This window comes from Acomys minous (assembly GCF_964271855.1).
Source record: "Acomys minous genome assembly, chromosome: 3".
Taxonomy (NCBI): domain Eukaryota; kingdom Metazoa; phylum Chordata; class Mammalia; order Rodentia; family Muridae; genus Acomys; species Acomys minous.
This window is the reverse complement of record NC_140485.1, coordinates 56,350,498-56,372,018: the sequence shown is the minus strand read 5'-3', so window position 1 is coordinate 56,372,018 and position 21,521 is coordinate 56,350,498. Positions and strand designations below refer to the sequence as shown.

The 21,521-nt window shown below is 52.5% G+C and overlaps 3 protein-coding genes and 1 long non-coding RNA gene across 9 annotated transcripts; 2 read left to right on the top strand and 2 right to left on the bottom strand.

Annotated features, from left to right (window-relative positions):
- The first annotated feature begins 320 nt into the window (after positions 1-320).
- Positions 321-6,146, top strand: LOC311593636 (DNA-directed RNA polymerase III subunit RPC10). Of its 3 annotated transcripts, none has more exons than XM_084775001.1 (4): positions 321-1,054; positions 1,921-2,008; positions 3,988-4,146; positions 6,026-6,146. In XM_084775001.1, exons 1-3 carry the CDS (start codon positions 944-946, stop codon positions 4,113-4,115), a joined length of 327 nt encoding a protein of 108 aa, XP_084631127.1. In that variant the 5' UTR covers positions 321-943; the 3' UTR covers positions 4,116-4,146; positions 6,026-6,146. The 3 variants fall into 3 exon arrangements, with proteins under 3 accessions (XP_084631127.1, XP_084631126.1, XP_084631125.1); XM_084775000.1 differs by having other exon boundaries at positions 322-1,054; positions 5,984-6,146; XM_084774999.1 differs by having other exon boundaries at positions 324-1,054; positions 3,988-6,146.
- Positions 6,147-7,186: 1,040 nt separating this feature from the next.
- On the bottom strand, positions 7,187-8,096 carry LOC311595204. The gene is made up of 2 exons (XR_014778360.1): positions 7,958-8,096; positions 7,187-7,646 (listed from the first exon to the last, which is right to left on the bottom strand). It is a non-coding gene; the product is annotated as an uncharacterized lncRNA (long non-coding RNA).
- Positions 8,097-8,333: 237 nt separating this feature from the next.
- On the top strand, positions 8,334-11,692 carry GTPBP6 (GTP binding protein 6 (putative)). Its single transcript, XM_084777670.1, has 10 exons — positions 8,334-8,805; positions 9,495-9,632; positions 9,789-9,859; positions 9,941-10,071; positions 10,148-10,209; positions 10,309-10,467; positions 10,547-10,755; positions 10,842-10,990; positions 11,061-11,213; positions 11,299-11,692. The coding sequence occupies exons 1-10, from the start codon at positions 8,469-8,471 to the stop codon at positions 11,420-11,422; spliced, it is 1,533 nt and encodes a 510-aa protein (XP_084633796.1). The 5' UTR covers positions 8,334-8,468; the 3' UTR covers positions 11,423-11,692.
- Positions 11,627-14,834, bottom strand: PLCXD1 (phosphatidylinositol specific phospholipase C X domain containing 1). 4 transcript variants are annotated; one of them, XM_084777673.1, is made up of 7 exons: positions 14,506-14,834; positions 13,841-14,248; positions 13,539-13,675; positions 12,760-12,888; positions 12,508-12,663; positions 12,168-12,354; positions 11,627-11,986 (listed from the first exon to the last, which is right to left on the bottom strand). In XM_084777673.1, the coding sequence occupies exons 2-7, from the start codon at positions 13,920-13,922 to the stop codon at positions 11,745-11,747; spliced, it is 933 nt and encodes a 310-aa protein (XP_084633799.1). In that variant the 5' UTR covers positions 13,923-14,248; positions 14,506-14,834; the 3' UTR covers positions 11,627-11,744. The 4 variants fall into 4 exon arrangements, with proteins under 4 accessions (XP_084633799.1, XP_084633800.1, XP_084633797.1 ...); XM_084777674.1 differs by having other exon boundaries at positions 13,841-13,972; XM_084777671.1 differs by having other exon boundaries at positions 13,841-13,926; positions 14,506-14,833.
- Positions 14,835-21,521: the final 6,687 nt, after the last annotated feature.

The window sequence follows — 21,521 nt, the reverse complement described above, 5'->3', positions numbered from 1 at the left end:
ATTCCAGCACCCGCAGGGTAGCTCATAGCTGTCACTTCAGCCCCAGGGTGTCTGATGCCTGGTCTGTCCTCTGCAGCCGTGACATGCACATGCTGCAGACACACATGCAGGCAAAATAAAGCCTCAAGTAATTTAGTAGTTATAAAAACTAGCCTTTTTATTGTATGTATTTAAGACTATATTTCATACACAATAAAGTGATTGTTAGAGTTGACATGAGTGCGTTACGTCAGAAACATACACATATTTGTGTCTTCACAGTGTGTCAGAAATTTTCTTTTCTTTCTTTCTTTCTTTTTTTCGAGACAGGGTTTCTCTGCGCAGTCTTGGCTGACCTGGACTCACTTCGTCACTTTGTAGACCAGGCTGGCCTCTAACTCACAGCGATCCGCCTTCCTCTGTCTCCTGAGTGCCAGGATTAAAGGCGTGCAGCACCCCGCCCCGGCTCATCCTGCTTTCCAACGCCACCCAGGACCACCGGCTTAGTGGTGGCACCACCAACAATGGCCCGGGCCCTCTATCAATTTACACTTAAAAAAAAAAAAGCAACTTACTGGTCAATTTATTTATAGACACATTTTCTCAACTGGGTTCCTCTCTTCAGTGAACTAAACTAGTGTGTGTATAGTCAACAACAAACAACAAACAAACAAACAACAACAACCCGCCCAGGCCTCACCCCACCCGCCTCCCATGTAGGTTAGCACCCCAACCCCTCCAACAGATCCAAAGCTCGTCGCCGGGTAACCCCGCCGAGGGCCGACCGCAGCGGCTTGCTATTGGTGGACGCGCTGACCAACGGCAGGCGCGAGGCTGCCGGCCGCAGTGCTTGCTGGGAACGGGCTGCCCGTCGGCCGCAGTGCTTGCTGGGAACTCGCTGCCTGTCAGTCCGCGGCGGCGTTTGCTGGCCGACAGCAGGAGCAGCTTTGTCCAGGCTGCAGCGATGCTGCTTTTCTGCCCGGGCTGCGGGAACGGACTGATTGTGGAGGAGGGGCAGCGCTGCCATCGCTTCGCCTGCAACACCTGCCCCTACGTGCACAACATCACACGCAAGGTGAGTCCTGGGGCGGCGCCCGCCCCGCTCGACCCTCCTGGTCGCCTCCGGCTCGCTCTCCGTTGCCCGCTTTGCGAGAATTTCGGTTCATACCTCTCGCTGAGCCAAACTCTTCAGCTCACGGAGCTCTCGTGCCATCCCGTTCTTTCAGTATCTCTCCGGCTCCCAGCCCTGTCACTATTCTGAAGGATCTTCACGGTGCGCGCAGAACTGTTAGGTCCTTCGCTGAATAACCACTCATCACAGGCCTTGATATCTTATCTTTTTTTTTTAGGGCGGGGGGGGGGGGGTTCGAGACAGGGTTTCTCTGTGTAGTCCTGGCTGTCCAGGACTCGCTTTGTAGACCAGGCTGGACTTGAACTCAGAAATCCACCTGCCTCTGCCTCCCGAGGGCTGGGATTAAAGGCGTGGGCCACCACGCCTGATAGCTCATTCTTAAAGTGCACATTAGAGTCTGTATTTGTGGTAGGGTGAACTGTTGACATACTTTTGAAATTTGAAGTATGCCTGATAAATTTAGGAAAGCAACCAAATGCGCCGTGGGAGATACTGTATACCCAGCTAAACGATGGTGGATGGCTTCGTATTAGGTGACTTAGCGGTATGAGATCAGCTGGTTTTTTTCTTCCTGTTCTGTCTGGTGTTTCCTCTAGTCTCTAGAGGACTCTGACGTCAAACCTTATGCTGTTTTGGGGACACCCCAGTCACAAACCCCTGCATTTCAGTGGCTCGTGCTGCATTCTGAAGAAGATAAACTTGGTTTTCATTTGTTCACCCAGGAGAGGGAATGCTGGAGGAAAGCTGTAGTTTGGTAGCCCGTGTGTAAAATTGTGATCACTTGAAACCTCATGGCTTGTTTTTGTTAGGTAACCAACAGAAAGTATCCAAAGCTAAAAGAAGTGGACGATGTGCTTGGTGGGGCAGCTGCCTGGGAGAATGTGGACTCCACTGCAGGTGAGAAGTGCGGCCAGTGCCTCGACCCTGCTTATTATTGCTATGCTTAATGAATTTATTATTATAATGCAACCATGTTTATTATCAGGGCCAGTGAGATGGCTCAGCAGGTAAAAGCCGCACCTGTTAACCTGAGTCTGATTCTTGGAGCCCAGATAGTAGGAGAGAGCTGACTCATGAAAAGTTGTTTTCTGACTCCCCCACAACACACACACACACACACACACACACACACACACACACACACAGGCAAAATGTAAAAGAATTCAAGAAAATATAAACAATAAAGTAATGACAAATAGCTGTGTTTGCCAATGCAGGAAATATTTTGGTGATACATTTTAGTTGCAGTATAGTCACTCTTTAAAGCAAGGTATTAATATTCTTTTGCTGTTATCGTTTGATTTTATTTTCTGAGACCTTGCTGTTGCTCTGTATGTTATAAATGTTATAAACTATGCTGGCCTTGAACTCAGAGACCTGTCTGCCTCCTACATGCTGGACTGAAAGTGTGCAGCTGCCACCTGGCTGAAGTTAAAAAAAAAAATCCGATTCTTTCAAGGGTTAAATATACTGACAGTTACCATGCTGTCACCTACGAAGGTCAGATATGGACAAGTTTAATTAAAAATAGATCTGGTACATATTCTCTTTTTGAAGCAAAAATTGAGTTCATTTTTAAAAAGTTTCAATATTGATTTAAACATGGTTGTTTAGAGGGGGAGAGAGGCCCGTGCTCTAGTGGGTGCAGGCTTCTCAGGAGAGTTATGTTGTGGACATTCAAATACCAATGCTGAAAAAATGATGAGATGCGATCTTTTTTATTATTATTCTATATGGATTTAAAAAATGTATAACTCAGCCGGGTGTAGTGGCGCATGCTTTTAATCCCAGCACTCTGAGAGGCAGAGGCAGGCGGATCTCCATGAGTTCAAAGCCAGCCTGGTCTACAAAGCGAGTCCAGGACAGCCAAAGCCACACAGAGAAATTCTTGTCTTGAAACAGAAAGAAAATTTATAACTGGGGTGAAGCATGATGGTTTAAGCTTATAATCCCCAGGCTCTCAGAGTGGGAGACGGAAAGCTCGGTGCTCATCTGGGCTTCATGAGGCACTGTCTCAGTCCATCTGTCAACCGATAAACAGCTGTGGGGCTGGAGAGATGGCTGAGCTGTGACAGCATCGGCTGCTCTTCCCAGCGCTCACATGCAGCTCCGACCTCAGTGTCCTCCATGGCATCCAAGGGCACGCAGGCACATGGTGCACAGAGCACTGGGGCAAAACGAACACATAAAATGATTTAAGAACATTATCTTTAAGGGAATAGTTGCAACTGGGGGCATTAAAAATTAAATGTGTTAAGTCTTGATTTATGTTTGATTGTCTTAAATGTAATAATGGAATGAAAGAAGATGGCCTTCAGTGTTAGAAAGAAGACCACATGTGTGACTGGCAGTCTTTTCCCCTCTAGAGGAACATACAGGTCTCCTAGGTGCTGTACAACTTGAGGGATGGAGACAGGAGAACCAGGAGCTCAGGGTCATCTTAGCTACACAGTGACTGAGGCTGTCCTCAAGAACTTGTTTTATAAAAGCAACAAAAGCCCTGAAAGTTGAAAAGGAGCAGAGGCTTAAAGTTTTGTTCCTTTGGTTTTGCTTATTTTTGTGGTAGAATCCTGCTATGTAGCCCAGGCTGGCCTTGTAGCAAGCCTCTTGCTTTGTCTCTCAAGTGCTAGAGTGTAGCTGTGTGGTATTTTAGCCATTCTTCAACCAAATTTGAGAAGGTCAGTGGGATCCAGAGAGTGAAGTATTTTAAAAAAAGCTTTAAGCCGCTGCTTTTGTTGCCTCTGGTCTCCTTATTAGTGATGCGCTCTGGGAAGGGTGTTGCCATTGACACACTTAGCGTTAGCAGCATGGGGGAGGGATGCTTACCCACCTAACAGTGCTTGTGTAATGTGGAGAACTTCTTTTTCTCTTGTCAGAGCCATGTCCGAAATGTGAGCATCCCCGTGCCTACTTCATGCAGCTTCAGACCCGTTCCGCCGACGAGCCAATGACCACCTTCTACAAGTGCTGCAACGCTCAGTGCGGGCATCGATGGAGGGACTGAGGGCCTGAGGGCTTAGCTGTGTGATCGGAAGGTAGAGAACCAGGCTGAACATAGCCCGCCTGCCGGTCAGCAGGCGCGTGGGAGGTACACACAAGGATGCTCACCTGGATTCAAGTCAAGGTTAGGGTTCCTTACTTCCATTAGAACTAGGAACTCACTGTGGACCAGGCTGGCCTTGAACTAAGGGATATGCCTGCCTTCGCTGCCGGGTAGCTGGGACCAAGGGTGTGTGCTACCACTGCCAAGGATAATCTCGAGTCTGCTAATCTTCCTGCTTCCCATCTCACAAGTGTCTGGGTCACAGGCGGGCGAACCATGGTCGTTTTGTGCAGTGCTGAGCCTCACACACGTTAGATAAGTGCTGTACCAATTGAGCCGGATCTCCTGTCCTTGTTCTTATTTGCTCTCTCTAAATTTTACAAATACTTACAAAAACCCTGAAAATAGCTTTAAAATTCTAGACTGGCATGGTTCATCTTATATGATTAATAACTGTTCTGTGAGTGGGGTTTCCTGAGTGATTTTGATAGAAATTTAAAAGTAGCCAGAACATTTTATATTTCCAGCTAGAGAGAAAGGTCCACAGGAGAGCCTGTGCCTAGCACTTGAACTTTAGAAAAGTTACATATTTGTTGAAACCACTAATGATATTAATCTGTAAGGTGGACATATTTATATGTGGGAAGTTCGGGTCCCTTCCACACAACTGGACAGTTGTACACAGGATAAAGAATGCAGAAAGAAGAACTGAAATAATAGTACCCTCCCGAGAATATAGCATATCTGATACCTTCAAAATACCTAAATAGTGGTATAGATGCATAATTCAAAAACCAAAGCTGACTTTGAAGTCTTAATCTATGGTTGCTTTCAAGCCTTTGGACCTTTGCTGATTATTTCTGTTCAGTAACTCTGTTAGGAAGGAGAGGTGCACAGTCCTCTTGCAGTGAGGGTGTATTTGAATATTAGAGCACTTGCCTAGCGTAGGACAAGTTCTGGGCTTAGTTCTTGGTCCTGCACGGCAGAGGTGGAGGGGAGAAGGCGGGTGCTCAGTGTTGGGAAGTGCTGGAACATTCTCACATGGCTGGTGGGAGGAGAAGTTGGTGCAGTAGTTCTTGGGCAATAGTGCAATCTATTGGTATTTAAGATACACTCAGGTGCATGGTGGCGCACGCCTGTAATCCCAGCACTCGGGAGGCAGAGGCAGGCGGATCGCTGTGAGTTCCAGGCCAGCCTGGTCTACAAAGCGAGTCCAGGACAGCCAGGGCTACACAGACAAACTGTCTCGAAAAACAAAACAAAACAAAAGATGCTCAGGCGTGGCACAGACGTCGGTGTTACCACTTGGGAGGAGGCCGGAGCGGGGGCACGAGGAGGTCCAGCTTGGGCTGTCAGTGGCAGAGCAGCTGGAAGGGAAGACACAGTGCCAAGCTTCCGCCTGCCTCAGCCTGCTTTCTTTCAGTGAACTTTCCTCTGTGAAGCTGGTATTTTGGACTAGCCACAGAAAAGAATTTCAGGGTAGTTAGTTACGAAGACACTAGTTGAGTGTCTGAGCAACAGCCAAACTCAGGATTTGGGCGGCCTCCTAAGGGGAGTGTTCAGCAAGCTTTCATCACCATCTTCTTTTGTGGTCCCAGAGCCTGTGGGGCTAGAAAGCCATGTGACTGAGGAGCCAGTCTAGGGCACGGGTGAGGTGGAGATGTGTTCAAACCCTGAAGGTCTCATCCTGAGAAGGCATAGGACTGCTTCCTCCCTGCACTGGGCCCGCACGTCTGAGCGTGATAAGCCTTGTGACTCTCACCTCACACCCTAGAGGCAGTCACGCAGCCTGGTGGCCAGGTTACAGTGTCAGCGTCCTCTCTTCCTAGAAGGACATGTCCACCAAGCGCCTGGAATTTCTCTTCATACAGACGGAAGCGTTCCCAGCACCTCGGCCTCAGCCAGTGATGTACATTCACCCTGGAAACTGCCCACTGCCCAAGGGTTACATAGTCCTCCGTCTCCCTCAATAAAGAACTGTTTCACTGAAAACTGTTTCTGGAGAAGCCTGTGTCTCCCACACTCATGCTGAGCGAAGCTTCCCCGCCAGCCTGTCATTCAGTGTCTGGGGGGTGGGGGGCTGGGGCGGGGTGGCCTGAGTTCCAGGTCTGGCAGGTTGGTCCAACAACAGATGGACCTTAAGATGAAAGGGCTTGTTTCTCTCAGAAACAGCTAGAGCACTTTAGGGCAAGGCCCTTGCACTAGGCCTTGGTATGGAAAGAGTTTTCCACAGACGTGGAGGAGTGTCTTTAAGTGTATCTAACAACTGTCAATAAAGTGCCGTTTAGCCAATCAGCTGGGCAGAAGGGCCAGGAGTGGAGGCAGGACTTCCTGGAGAGGGGAGGAGCCAAGAGTTGATGGTTGGCGGGAAAAGGAGGAAGTCTCCGAGGACCAGATTGGCATGTGCTTGGGATATATGTATATTATGAGGTTTAGAGTAGTTTATTTTATTTTACGAGTAGATTTGATCAGTTTAGAATCTGCCCAGCATAGTGCTTGCAGCTTTAAAGTATGTTTCATACTGTGTCAGTTATTGGCTTCCTAGGCTGAATAGATAGTATTCTAACAGTATTACAATTTAGATCTTTTTAAAGATTTATTTATTATGTACAGTGTTCTGCCAGCATGTACACCTGCAGGCTAGAAGAGGGCACCAGATCTTAGTATAGATGGTTGTGAGCCATCATGTTGTTGCTGGGAATTGAACTCAGGACCTTTGGAAGAACAGCCACTTTTAACCTCTGAGCCATCTCTCCAGACCACAAATTAGATCTTTAAGAATAAAATTGCTGGTATCAGACAGCTGTGGAAACTCTGGCGTGCCAAGGCCTGTGATAATACCTAAGTGTTACTGCTCTTGGTTAAGCTGCTGTGCTAAGCACGACAGGGATGTGGGCAGCCGCTGTGGGAGGCAGGTCTGGAGAGACACAGCCCCAGTGCGTGCTTCACTGGCACCGCTGCCTTGACTGACAGTTGAGCCCTGGGTGTCCAGTGGCGATTCTTCCCCAGGATAAATGCTGAGGCTCAGATGGTCATGGAGTGAGAGGGCAAGCTAGCCAAGCTTTATTTTCATGAATCATTGATGTATAAAGCTTGGGCAGTGAGGGGAGGTTTGAGGGTTAATGTGTCTGATTCCCTGGGGCTAGGGTGCCAGGGTTCCTGACTCACACGCAGTAAGCATACAGTACTTAAATATCCTCTGTTTAGGGGAAGAACTTCCAGGTTCAGTTGAAGGCTGTGTGCTGAAGGCTAAGATGGGCGTAGGTAGGGGAGGTATCTGCCGGAGTTCTTGTGGCTCCTGCTCTTGGTTCCGCGTGTGGGAGGGGCACATCACGTTTGTACTTTGCAATAGTTTTCGTAGGTTTTCATCCTGAGGGCATTTGCGGTGACTTCAGCACAAGGCAGGTTCCACGTGTGATGGGCTGTGCACACCATGATGTCACACCCACATGACTTGGGCTCCTTCCTCCAGTCACGAGTCTCAGGGCTTCCCTGAAATGCAGGACACTGACAGGCTTCTGGTATGCTGGATTCAGGGTTTATGGGTGATGGGTTTGTCAGGTGTATGACAGGTTTACTAAGGAACACACGGGGGCAGGGAAAACCCCTATAGGCACAGGCGATTAAGCCGCGGACACGCCCACTACAGGAGGGGCTACCTCCTGTCAATCAGGGACCATTCCTGGGCGCCCCATCTACATGGAGTCCTGGAGCACAGAGGCCACTGTCCTCCTCGGAGTAACTCGCTCCTGGGTGTCCGACAAACACTTGCTGGAAATAGCGTTCATAGCCACTGGAATTACCATTTGCTGTAGCCGCCAGCACTACTCGTGTCCCCGGGCCCGCCGCCTCCGCTTGCTGTGTCTCCGTGTGAACACAGCTGCGCTCCTCCCTGAAACGGCACATGCAGCAACGGGGAACATCACTCTATGACCGCCTCTTTTATTCCGGTCCCCGCTCGGCCGCAGGTTGGGCCTCCGCCTCCATCGTATTCGCCGATGCTTCCAACCACCGTAGACCCCACTAGCAGCCGCCGGATACGCAAGTCCGGGCTCCGCCCTTTTCCCATGCTGCTCCTGCGCTCTGCTCCCTTGTTCCTTCCGAGTCTGTGGCTATGTGTTCCCCATGTTCTCCCCGGAAACACTCCAAGGCACCGGAAACACCATTAGTAGCCCCCGGAAAACCGATGCCTAACCCCATACCCTCCCATGCCGTGGCCACCACTGTCCGCTCCGGTCTTGCCCGGAAACACGCCGGGCAGCCGCTGGGAACCCGACTCCTGTATCCACCCACACTTCCGGCCTGTCCCCTCCCATGCTGTCCATGCGGGCCGCCATCCTCTCGGGGCTCCGGATCCTGCGTGCTTCCCGCGTCATCCACGCCCGCGCGCGGCCGCCATGTCCGGCCCGTAACGTCAGCGCGGGACCCCGCGGCAGCGGCAGCGGCAGCGCGTGGGCGGGGGGCGCGCGAGGAAGCTGGGAGGAGCGGCGGGGCAAGGAGTCAGGCGAGGAGGACGAGGATGAGCGGCGGCTGCGGGAGGAAGAGGAGGAACTCCTGAGCGATGAGCCGCTACTTCCGGTGGCAGCGCAGCGCGTTTGCGTCCTGCACCCTGACGTCAGAGGCCCGGCCGGAAGGACGCCACGACCTACAGGTAACCGGGGGCTGGGGCGGGACGTGGGGTTAAGTGTGCAGTATTCTTTCCCTAAAGGAACGGGAGGGAGCCCATCGGAGCGGGGTGGCCGGAAGGGGCGGGAAATGATGGCGGAAGTGACAACAGAAGGGGCGGAGCCACAGGAATCAAAGTAGACGGGCTGGCGGTGGTGCCCAGGGAGAAATACGAATGACAACCCAGCCCAGAAGCGGCATGTGTTAGGACCTGGATGATGGTGGGCGGGGCCTGGGTGCTCGGTCGGGATTAGGGCGATGGGCGTGGCCTGGGTCATTTGAGGCGTAGTTGTAAGCGCGTAGGAAGAGCAGGCGTGTGTAGGCGGGGCCTGTGTGTGATAGACGCGCCAGGTTGCTGTGGGGCGGAGCCAGAGCTTGCTGGGGGCGGGATTTTAAGCGTGACAGACAGGCGCGGGTGGGAGGAGCCTGTGTGCGGAAGGAACCTGGAGGTGTGAGGGCGGAGCTTGGGGAGTCTTGGGGTGGGGCCTGGGTCATTAGAGTGACAGGTTAGTCTATTCATAGTAGGCGGAGTCTGGTGGTGGGGGTGGGGCTTAGGCAGCAGCTGGGTTTCCTGGGGGCTCTGGCACCTTGCTTTGGGTCCCTGCCGGACAGTGACGTCATGTGCCAAGCCCCTTATCCCGCCCCCTTGATCCTCCTTGCTCCCCCCCCCCCCAGCCGAGAGCGAGGTGGAAGAGGCGTCGTCTGTAGTGCAGGCGCTGCCTGGGTGGTCGGTGACCCGGACCCTGGTCGTGCCCACGCGGGTCCCTGACAGCAAGATGGTGTTCGGAAAGGGCACTTTCCGAGACATAACAGGTGAGCGGGGTCCGCCCCTTCCACTGTGCGTGCCTTGTGACGTCATGGGTGACCGGGCTCTGCCCCTTTCTGTGTGCATGAGCCTGTGCCCTTGACAAATTTCGGCCCCGCCCTTCCGGGTGTGGCACCATGTAACATCACTGCTTCACCCATCAGAGAAGATCCGTGGGAGTCGCGACATCACTTCTGTCTTCCTGAACGTGGAGAGGATGTCCGCCCCAACCAAGGTGGGCTAGAGCCCTGTGTCGTTACGCTCCCCCCTCGCCGTGTCCCTCCCCTGTCCGTGTCACCTGACTCCCTCCCGACAGGCCGCCCTGGAGACTGCTTGGGGCATGCCCGTGTTCGACAGGCTGTCCGTGGTCCTGCACATCTTCCGCTGTCATGCGCGCACGCGGGAGGCTCGGCTGCAGCTGGCGTTGGCAGAGGTGCAGCTGCTCAGGTGACGCTATGGTGGGCCTCAGGCTCCCATGATGCCCCGCGACCCCCAGGACCATGACGTCCCTGTTCTCCCCCAGGTCCAGTCCAGGCAGCCACCGTGACCAGGCGGGGTGGGGCTCGAGGTACATGCTGGGGTCAGGTGAGGGTCACCAGTGGGTCACAAGAGGGTGACGCCAAGGAGGGCTAGGGTTCACAGGGTCATGTGTGATGACATCACTACGGATCCCCCCCCACACAGGCGAGTCCCCCACGGAGCTGCATCACCGTGCGCTGCGAGAGCGCGAGTGCAAGATCCGCCAGGCGCTAGTGCGTCTGCGCGAGCGGCGGGGGCTGCTGCGCAGGGAGCGTGTGCGGAAGGGTCTGCCCGTTGTGGCCGTGGTGGGGTACACCAACAGCGGTGCGTGCGTGTTGCGGTGCGTGGGCGGGCGCGGGTGGGGAGGGTATGTCCGTGAGTGTGTAACACGACCACGACGCAGGCAAAACCTCGCTGATCAAGGCCCTGACCCGCGACCCTGACCTGCACCCGTGTGACCGGCCCTTCGCGACCCTGGAGGTCACGGCCCACGCGGGGTGGCTGCCTTCACGCCTGCGCGTGCTCTACGTGGACACCGTGGGCTTCCTGTCTCGGCTGCCACACGGGCTCGTGGGGGCCTTCGCAGCTACCCTGGAGGATGCGGGGCATGCGGTGGGTCCTGAGCCGTGGGGGCACCAGGGTGGGATGCTTGCGTCCTGATCCCCGGTCCCCATACCTGACCCTGCTTCAACCCCCAGGACGTGATTCTGCACGTTCGCGACGCGAGCTCCCCGGACTCGGAGCAGCGGAAGGCCACGGTGCTGTCCACGCTGCGGGGCCTACGCCTGCCAGAGGCCAAGATGGCCGCGGTGCTGGAGGTGCACACCAAGGCTGACCTGGTGTCGGGGTGAGTGTGTGACTTGAGCCCCCGCCTCCCCATGTCCCTCGTCCGCTGACCCCGCCCACTCCGCACGCAGGTTCTGTCCCCCCACACCGGGCGCCATCGCCGTGTCCGCGCTCTCAGGCCTCGGGCTGGACGAGCTGAAGGCAGCGCTGGAGGACGCGGTGCTGCGGGCCACGGGCCTGCGCGTGACCACGCTGCAGCTGCCCCCGGGTGGGCGCGAGCTCAGGTGGGTCCCGCGCGGGTACGTGCACCCGTCATTCCCAGCATGCCCCGCTGCCCTTGACCTCCGGTCATAGCCGCTCTCCCCGCAGCTGGCTGTACCGCGAGGCCACGGTGCAGCAGGTCCAGGAGCTGCCGGACGCTGTCCACGCGACTGTCCTCATCAGCCAGGCCGCCCTGGGCCGGTTTCGGAAGCTGTTCCCGGGGATCCCCTGAGTGACATCACTGGACTGGATATGGCGTTGCAAATGGCGATGGGAGCCTGGCCGGAGTCCCGCTCCACTGACTGCGCAGTGTAGGCCTTTCTCACCCCAGGGATGAGGACAAGCGCATCCCATAATACACTGGGGTGCTCGTCTCCCTGGGTCCAGCCTGGGCTACAGGAGCCGCAAATGCACGCACGCACATCCGCACACGGGGTTATCCGCAGGGTCTTTTAATTAGTGGCCGGAAGTGACCGAAAATAAAGTAACTGTGGGGGATTGACAGCTGCCTCCGCCGTGGGTCCTGTGGTGCCAGAAGTGACTGGCAGGCGACGTCATGGCGGCGGCAGCAGTAGCTTCTGGTTGAGGGCGATGATGTCACGTGCAAAGCTGGGGCCCATGAAGTCGCAGGCGATGATGTTGGTACAGCCGGGCTCCGGTCCAGGGCGCTGTGTGCGCACCCACGCAGTCAGCGCTGGGAGACCCTGCAGCGCCATCTTCTCCCGAGACCCGGCTGGGTGCGCAAGCACGTACCAGGAGTCCGGGGTTAGGGCTGCGTCCGCAACGAACAAGCCGCCTGCGGGACCGGGAGTGTTTGCGGGGTTGGGGGTGGGCAGGGGAAACGTGAAAACATGACCTCACCGGTGGGATGACGTTACATCCGCTCCCGGCCATGTCCCCATAACTGACAGTCTGTGGCCCCACCCACCACCCCATGACGCTCCTGATCCCGCACACATCCCAGTTCACCACACTACCTGGGCGGCCTTGGCCCTTCATGTCCTCCAGGTATCCCAGCAGCCCCTGCGTGTTGGCCGCGAAGGTCTCCCAGTGAGGGGCCCCGGGCCACAGCATCGCATGACGTTGCACAGCGGCTTCTTCCGCATACGTTACGATCACCTGCTGCGCGCTAGCCCACAGCTGCCGCAGTGTAGGGGCCTCCTCCTTAATTGAGGGAAATTGAGGGGTGTGGCCTAAGAGGGTGGGCGCTGGGAAGGGGCGGGGGCGGGGCCAGGAGAAGGGCGAGGCCTGTGCAGTGGGCAGGGCCTAGTGGAAGGGGCGGGGCAGGCTGAGTAGGTTGAGCCACTCCCAGCTCACCCCGCGCGGGCAGATCGCGCCTTCGAAGATGGTGGCCAAGGCCCCCACCAAGTGGTCGTGAAGCGCGCGCGTCATCCCCGCGAAGCCCCGGAAATCAAGGATGACGACCTCGCGGGGGTGGGACTCCAGCCACTCCGCGACCTCCGTCAGTGTGTCCTGTGGGGCGAGAGGGGTTGTGTGTGTGTGTGTGTGTGGGTCACCTTAGGGACTCACTTCCTGAATCACAGATGACGTCACCCTCACTTGACGCACCTCCACCAGTGCCGTGCTGTATGTCACGTGCTCGAAGCGCAGGTTCTGATCGGAGCCGCCTGGCGCGAGGGCGACGCATAGGTCTAGGTAGCGCGCGCCAGCATCCAGCTGCTGTGTGACGTCACGGGTCTGCGGGTTGGGGCGGGCAGGGTATGTGTGGCTATGGACCAGTGACGGTGACATCATCCCGTCCCTTATCACAGTTAGCTTGCCCCGTCCCCCGGGTCTCACGTCACGGGGTCACACTACCACACCCATGGGCACACCTGCGTGACCCCCACTTCCTCTGCACACGCCTGCGTGACCCCACCTCCCCCTGCACACACCTGCGTGACCCCACCTCCCACTGCACACACCTGCGTGACCCCCACTTCCTCTGCACACGCCTGCGTGACCCCACCTCCCCCTGCACACACCTGCGTGACCCCACCTCCCCCTGCACACACCTGCGTGACTCCTCTTCCTCTGCACATGCTTGCGTGACCCCCCTTCCTCTGCACACACCTGCGTGACCCCACCTCCCCCTGCACACACCTGCGTGACCGCACCTCCCCCTGCACACACCTGCATGACCCTACCTCCCCCTGCACACACCTGCATGACCCTACCTCCCCCTGCACACACCTGCGTGACCTTCACCTTCCCCCTGCACACACCTGCGTGACTCCCACCTTCCCCTGCACACACCTGCGTGACTCCCACCTCCCCCTGTACACACCTGTGTGGCCCCATCTCCTCCTGCACAGAGCTACGTAACCCCATCTCTCCCCTGCACACACCTGCGTGACTCCCCATCGCAGCACCGCGGGCCCAGTGACACATGGTGCGACCTGGCTGAGCAGGCGTAGCAGACGTGAGCGCTCACGGGAGATCTGGGACTTCTGGGTCAGGCTGTAGGTCATCGTGCTGTGGCTGCCTGCAGGGTCACAGGGTCACACACAAGGACCAGCCTTGCCTTCCTCGGTTTCCCCACCAGGCCCATGAGGGTCTCAGGGCTCCTTGTGATTGACAGGCTGGGTGTGGGCGGGTCTTTCCCACTCCGGTTACTGACAGCTCCCACAGGCCCCGCCCACCCACTCACCGGGGATGGACAGCAGGTGCAGGGGGACGTCCCACAGGCGTGGACTCAGCTGCGACATCCAGTCGGTGAGGTCGTCTTCCATGGCGCTGAAGGGGGCGACACTTCCCTACCTCAGTTTCCCTCCGTGATAGGCTGAGGGGGGCGACACTTCCTTGCCTCAGTTTCCCTCTGTAATAGGCTGAGGGGGTCAACACTTCCCTGCCTCAGTTTCCCTCTGTAATAGGTTGAGGGGGCCGACACTTCCCTGCCTCAGTTTCCCTCTATGATAGGCTGAGGGCGCCGACACTTCCCTAACTCAGTTTCCCTCTATGATAGGCTGAGGGCGCCGACACTTCCCTGCCTCAGTTTCCCTCTGTGATAGGCTGAGGGCGCCGACACTTCCCTAACTCAGTTTCCCTCTATGATAGGCTGAGGAGGCCGATACTTCCCTGCCTCAGTTTCCCTCTGTAATAGGTTGAGGGGGCTGACACTTCCCTAACTCAGTTTCCCTCTATGATAGGCTGAGGGAGTTGACACTTCCCTGTCTCAATTTCCCTCAGAGATAGGCTGATGGGACCAACACTTCCTTGCCTCAGTTTCCCCCTGTGACCCCTGCCACGTGATCTCGGTCCCACACGACCCGCTCTCTCCTTCCTCTCCCTCTCCCCTTCTCCCCACTCACTGACCTGCTAGCCTGTCCCTGTCCATCCGTCCTTCTGTCCCGCGCATCTGTCCTCACTGCGAGCTCCTTCCCGGGTGACCCGCCCTGACTCCGTGGCGTGACGTCACGCACAGTCAGGACATAGCCGCGTGGACGATGGTTGTGTCACTGTGCAGGTACGCGCAGGGTGGGGGTGACGTCACCGCCCAAGTCCTCACGCCCTCCCCACTTTTGTCATTTCCTTCTCTGGTCTCAGGGTGACCGTGGATGCTAATGAGCCTGGTTGATGTATGTGTATATGCTAATTCCAGGTTAATGTATGCGGGCATGCTAATAAGCCCGGTGCCTACCCAGAACACCTCGTGCTGATGTCACCGCGCCGAGTCCCCCCGCCCCCAATGCTCCTCCCCGGGCCCTGCCCCTTGCTGTAGGCTTCTCGCTCTGTCACAGGCGGTCCCTGGACTCACAGCCATCCCTCTGCCTCTGCCTCCCGCCGGGTACCGGGGTCACACGGTGCACACACAGCCTAGCTTGGCTGCTGGTAAGTCAGCTGGCCCGACCCTGGAGCTGCCGCCATTCGCAGAGTGTCCGCGTGGCTCTCAGCTGCTCTGCCCTCTGCTCCCCAAGCAGCCGTCCTCTTTGCCCGACGAACCCGGGCTCCAGCCTCTGCTCCGCGAGTTCAGGGCTCCGAGCCTCCACAGCCGGCTGCTCACCGAGCGGGCTGAGCCCTCGCTGCTGCCCGGCGGGTTCAGGGCCCTGAGCTGCTTTGACACTGAGGGTTAAGAACAGACTTAACTGCCCAAGATTGTGTGTGAAGCGTAATTTTAAACAAATATAAAAGAATCTCAATTATTTGTGTCATATCGAGGTTAAGAGAGAAGCTAAGAGAAACAAAAACAGTTTTATAAAAATAACAACAAAGAATGGTTTATTAAAGCGACTGATTTAAAATCCTACTTTTTGCAATCCCATTATACGAACAAGACAGAGAAATATATGTTCACGGTGCCCGTTTAACTGCCCTATGCCAACCACAACACACCATTGGAGAGTCTGGCAACAAGGAAGGTCAAATAGTCCCACCTCTTGCCGGTATTTTGTACAGCAACCATTGGGAATGACTCATGAGCAGTTTCCTCAGTTCAACAATTACCATTCTATGGATGATTCAAATAGAGATTCCACAGGAAAAAATGCTGACTAAGTAAAGAGAATTTTGCCTTGTTGAGGATTACAAATTGCTTCTGAAAAAAATACAAAGAGGAGATTCTATTAATTATCTAGGATATAATCTAGGTCTCCAAAAGATTCAACCATAGAAAGCACAGACAGGCCAGATGATTTCAAAAAGTGATGGAAGACATTAATTAGCTAAGAGCCACAGTGGATTAACTATTCAAGAACTAAGTAATTTATTTAAAATGCTATGAGGTGATAAAGACTTAAATACCCAAGCAAATTATCAGCTGAGGCTGAAAAAGAGATTACAGGATGTATATATGTATGTATGGTCTTGATCCAAAGAAGGTTTATATTTTAGTTATTTTGCCTTCTATTTTTCTCCCGTGTTAGAATGTATATATTTATCACACAGAGTGAAAAATTAAAGACCTATATGGAAAAGTTTTCTGAATTGATTGTGAAATGAAAAATGAGACTTTGTCAATTAGCAGTATAGATCCTGTTGGAGGTTGGTCTGATGTATTTTGGTGCTAATTACTGCTTGCTGTCTCTGGGCCCCACCTTGTTCCTTGCCTAAGAGCCTAACCTGTTTGACCAATAATACCCAGGCAGGGCAAATAGGATGAGCAGGGCAATGGGATGGGCGTGGCTAAGGTTCCAGGGCTTGGGGAGACAGAAGCTTGGGAGAGAGAAGAGACTGGGGAAGAGAGGAAGAGGAGAGCTGTGCCATGGGTTAGAGGGAGGAGAAGCACATTGCTGGCATGGATGCTGTGGGGTTGGCCCAGATGACGATAATTAGCAAGTATATGGGATTATGGATGGGAGGTAGCGTGATAGAAATTATTAGAAAGAGATGGCATGGGTGTGGGGCAGGTTTTATATTTAATAATTAAAGCAATGATGGACAGAAGGTACCAGGCAGCAGATATTATGTTATATGGAGTTTATTAAATGAGCATGGGAGGAGAAGGAAGAGTGGGAGGAGTATCTCAGAGAGAGAGAGAAAGTAGAGAAAGAGGAAGTAAAGAGAGGGGGGAGGGAGAGAGAGAAGAGAGAGAGAGAGAGCCACGGGGAGGATCTGTCTTTTATATGGCCCTGGGTAAAGCCACGCCCCCGTGGCAGGTAAGTGATGACATCATAAGTAGGCGGACTGAAGCAGAATCCTAACACTCCTACCTTTTCCTATACTTAAAAGATGAGGAACGCTGGATTGTTTTTATATAAGTCAAGTTAGAGTATATAAATGTAGGTTAGGGAGAAGAGAGAGAGAGAGAGAGAAAAAAAAAAAGCAATAGCAACAAAATGTTCAAATTATATGGTGAAGAGGAAGGAAAAGTTCTGCCCTGAAAGTTCAAGGTGGAGAGCAGGCTATGTCAGCCATGTGCTGCAGCAGATAGGGGCCGAGGAGTGCTGGGGAAACCAGGAGTTGTCTGTCCCGGGCCTGGAGCACACCATTTCAGCCTTTTGCAAATGGATAAGGGAGGAAGTAATCGTCTTAGCTACTTCCTGCTGACAGTAGGGCGGTGATAGGAGGTTAAAAGGCTGAAATGTTGGCCAGGTTCTGGAAGAACAGGCTGTTGCATTTGCTGTCCAGGGTCTGAGAACATCTGCAGCTGGGAAGGGCAATGCAGGTCCAGCTGGCACGATTTCTGAGGTTGGACAGGAGCATTTGTGGGTAGCTGCTTTGATGATGTACCAGATGTAGGAAGTCTGGCAGGACACTGGAACATATATGTGGGCAGAAGACAAAGTTAGTAGGTTAGGGAGAAAATCCCTTTAGGTGTACATTTGAAACTCTTGGGAGAGCAAAGAGAAAAGGCTTGAGACAATTCGTGAGAATTTTGGGAGAGCAAAGAAAAAGTCTGGGTATGGGAGCTTCCTTCCATTTTATCCAATTGCTGGCAATAATTAGGAGAGCTTAGTTTTGGAATTGTCCAAGTATGGTTGCAGAGGCATGTAAGCTTAGAAGCCCTTAATGTGGCCGTAGGGATTTGAGATTCTCAGATTCTTAGGAGGAACAGACGGCTGGATGTTTCCCACGGGAAGGTGAGGTCATACGCCTTTAGGGTGGCCCCGAAAACAAACCTCAGCCAATACAACCAGGACCCGTGGCCGTTCCATCCTTTTCAGTCTTTACTCCTCACGTGGCCGGGGCTGTTCACAGGGCTTATGTCACTCATCTGTTTGTTCCTCCTAGCACTTTGCATCCTCCACTTTCTCCACGAACAGATTTGCAAAGTTTCCCAGGTAACCACCAAACCATTGCTACTGTACACATACTCTTCCTGGTGAGCACAAACTCACCAACTCCTGGCACTCCCACCCCGCCCTGGGCCTCTCCAGCAGGAAGTAGCCAGATCTGAGCCTTATACCCAAAGAGACAGGAATGTTAGGCTGGAACTCCAGCTCATCCCAGCATAAGCTTGGAAGTCTCATCTGCCCTCTTCCCTCAACCTGGCTGGCACAGAAAAAACCAAACCAAACCAAACCAAACCAAATCAAACCAAACCAAACCAAAACCAAAACCAAACCACCACCACCAAACCCAAAAAACAACCTCCCCCACCTGCTTGGAGCTAATGTGTCATCACTCCTTGTTTCTGCATTTCCAGCAAGCCACTCAAGAGTGCCTGCCCAGGGGCTCAGTTTCCGACGATGATGTATGGACACAATCCCAGCTCCTAGCTGACACATCATCACTTCTCACCTAAGTGAGTTCACTGACCTCCACCTGTTCACTAGAGAGCTGCCTCCTAATAAACCTGTCTGTGTCTACTTTTGATCTGGTTTTATATGGCCTAAATCTGCATCACCCAGGAAGAGAAGATAAAAAGCCTATCATAGACAGCAAGATTAGATAATTAGATAGACAATTAAAAAAAACTCTAATGAAAAAGAAAAATTCATTACAAGACTCCCAACTTAAAAAACAAACAAACAAACAATAAAAAACAAACAACCAAAAAACAACAACCCAGGGCTGGGTGGTTTTAGTGCAGAATTCAACCAGACTTTCAAAGAAGACTTAACACCAATACTGCTCAAATTATGGTACAAAATAGAAATGGAAGGAACATTATCCAGTTTATTTTAGGAAGCCACAGTTAACCAGATACCCAAATCACCTAAAGGCTGAACAATGAAAGATAACTACAGACCAATTTCCCTTATGAGCACAGATGCAAAATCACTCTATATAATACTTGCAAACTGAATCAAGGAACAGATCAAAAAAGTCAACCACAATGTTCAAGGAGGCTTCATCCCAGAGATGCAGAGATGGTTCAACATATGAAAATCAGTAAATGGGACCCAGCATATAAATGAACTGGAAGAACAAAAGGAAAACTCACAGGATCATCTCATTAGGGACCTACCAAGCCTTTGACGAAATCTAACAACTATGAATGATAAAAGTCTTGGAGATATTAGGAATACAAGGCACGCACAGAAACTTAGAAAAGGAAATGTACAACAAGCCTACAGCCAACACCAAATTAAGTGCAGGGAAACTCAAAACAGTTTCACTAAAATCAGGACCAAGCCACGGCTGCCCACTCCCACCGTATCTATTTAGCATAGTACTTGAAGTTCTATCTAGAGCAAAAAGACAACTAAAGGAGATCAAGGGGATACAGAATGAAGAGTGAGAACTCCAGGTATCCTGAGTGGCGGATGATACAATAGCACACATAGTGGTCCCCAACAAGTCCACTACCAAACTCCTACAGCTCATAAATACTTTCAGGAAAATGGCTCGATTCAAGATTAACTCAAAAAGAAAAAAAAATCATTAGCCCTCCAATACATCGCTCATATAGAAATGACAAATGGACTGAGAAAGAAATCGGGGAAACAACAACATTCACAAAACCCTCAAATAATATGAAATATGCTGGTCTTGTATGAGAACTTCAAGTCCTTGAAGAAAGAAATTGAAGAATATGTCAGAAGATGTAAAAATCTCTCATGTTCATATATCGGTAGGATTAGTACAGTAAAAATGGCTGTCCTACCAAAACCAATCTACAGATTCAACATAGTCACCATCAGAATTTCAACAAAATTGCTTACAGATATTGAAAGAACAAATCCCAGTCTATATGGAATAACAAAAATGCAGGATAACAAAAACAATATGGAACAACAACAAAACAGCAAAACAAGCAAAAAAACCCTGCATGACATTGGCATAAAAACAGACCGGTTGATCAATGGAATTGAATTGGAGACCATGGAAATCAATATTGTGGTTCCTCAGAAAACAGAATCAGTTTATCTCAAGACCCAGGCATACATTCTACGGCACATATCCAAAAGACACTCCATCCTATCACAAGGACACTTGCTCAAGTACCTTCATACCGGCTTTACTAATACTGGACAAAAACTGGAAACAAGCTCAGATAAAGGAAATGTGGAATATTACTCAGCTGTTAAAAATGACAACATGAAGCTTACAGGAAAATAGAGGCAACTAGCAAAAACTCACCATAAGGGAGGTAACCAAGACCTTGTTGATGCATGACTCTCCCTGGAAAGGGATCTGTGGGTAGACTAGGGGTGACCGGAGACAGGAGCAGAAGGGATCAGTTGTGGGTGGGTGGGGAGGGAGAGAGTGCAGTGCAGGGAGGAACAGCTAGAATTAGGGGGCACTTGGGGTTAGGGTAGAAACCTAGTGTGCTCATAACTTCCTGGAATCTACGAGGAAGACCTTAGTGATTCTCCCAGTAATGGAGAGTCTGAGATGGCCGTCCTTCATTGACAGGCGGGGCTCCTGTGGTGGAACCGGGTTATATTCGGTTGAGTTGCTGGCCAAGGAGGTCCCATGTAGATTCCTAAACAATCCAGGCTGATGCTAGGACAGACGGTTGCTCTCTAAAACCTGACAGCAGGGCCACATTGTGTGGGGGAAACTTCCACACAGCTTCATGAATGTAGAGAGGGTGAGCAGGTGCAGGCTTGGAGGCTTCACCCCTGCGTTCTAGTCTCTTTGGGGGAGAAGGTACTTTGCGTGCTACAGGAAGAGAATCCTGGACACCAACCAAACTAAAATCCTGGCTCTGCCAAGCATGTTCCTGGGATCGAGGAGGAGCTATTTCATTCTCCGTCCAGGAGGGCCTCAGGGAAAAGCCTCTCATCAGGCAGCCCTTCAACATGGCTGTGTTTTTCCCTTTCAAAGAGCTGTCACCTGGTGTAGTCTTGCCCCTGTGGCAAAACTATGCTTTTTCTCAAGAAGAAAGCTGGCCCTTTATGGCACACCAGGCCTTGGTGTTGGTTGTGACCCTGTAATGCCCCCTTGAGCAGCATGTTAAAGAGCTGCTCTTTGATATGGGGATGGTTCTAGCGGCTGGTTGTAAATCAGGGATGTCTCGTTTGTGATGGTTTGGAGCCACGTTTCTGGACAATCCTGGTGAAGAAACACGTCCTAGCATCTTATATTGGGATCTGGTGCCCTCTTCTGGCATTCAGGCACACATGCAGGCAGAGCATCTATCTATCTATCTATCTATCTATCTATCTATCTATCTATCTATCTATCATTCAATAAAATGTTTTAGGAAACAAGATTTTTGTTTTGTGCCCTCATGCTGGGTTCAGGTAAACCGCAGCTACTTTTCACCAGAGAGGGTTGAGACAAGCCTGGGAGAAAAGCAGGAAACGGATGACAAACACGGTGGAGAGGCTGTTGTTAGCCAGCACATCTGCCTCAGTGGGGATGTGACAAACAAACAAACACACACAGCTGCATTGGTAAAGGATCTCACATGAGCAGACGTGATTGAACGAATCTCTCGGTGCTTGTAGAAAGCAGATTTATCAGGCTGTCTCACAGGCTGTGGTCCAACCAGCCCAGCA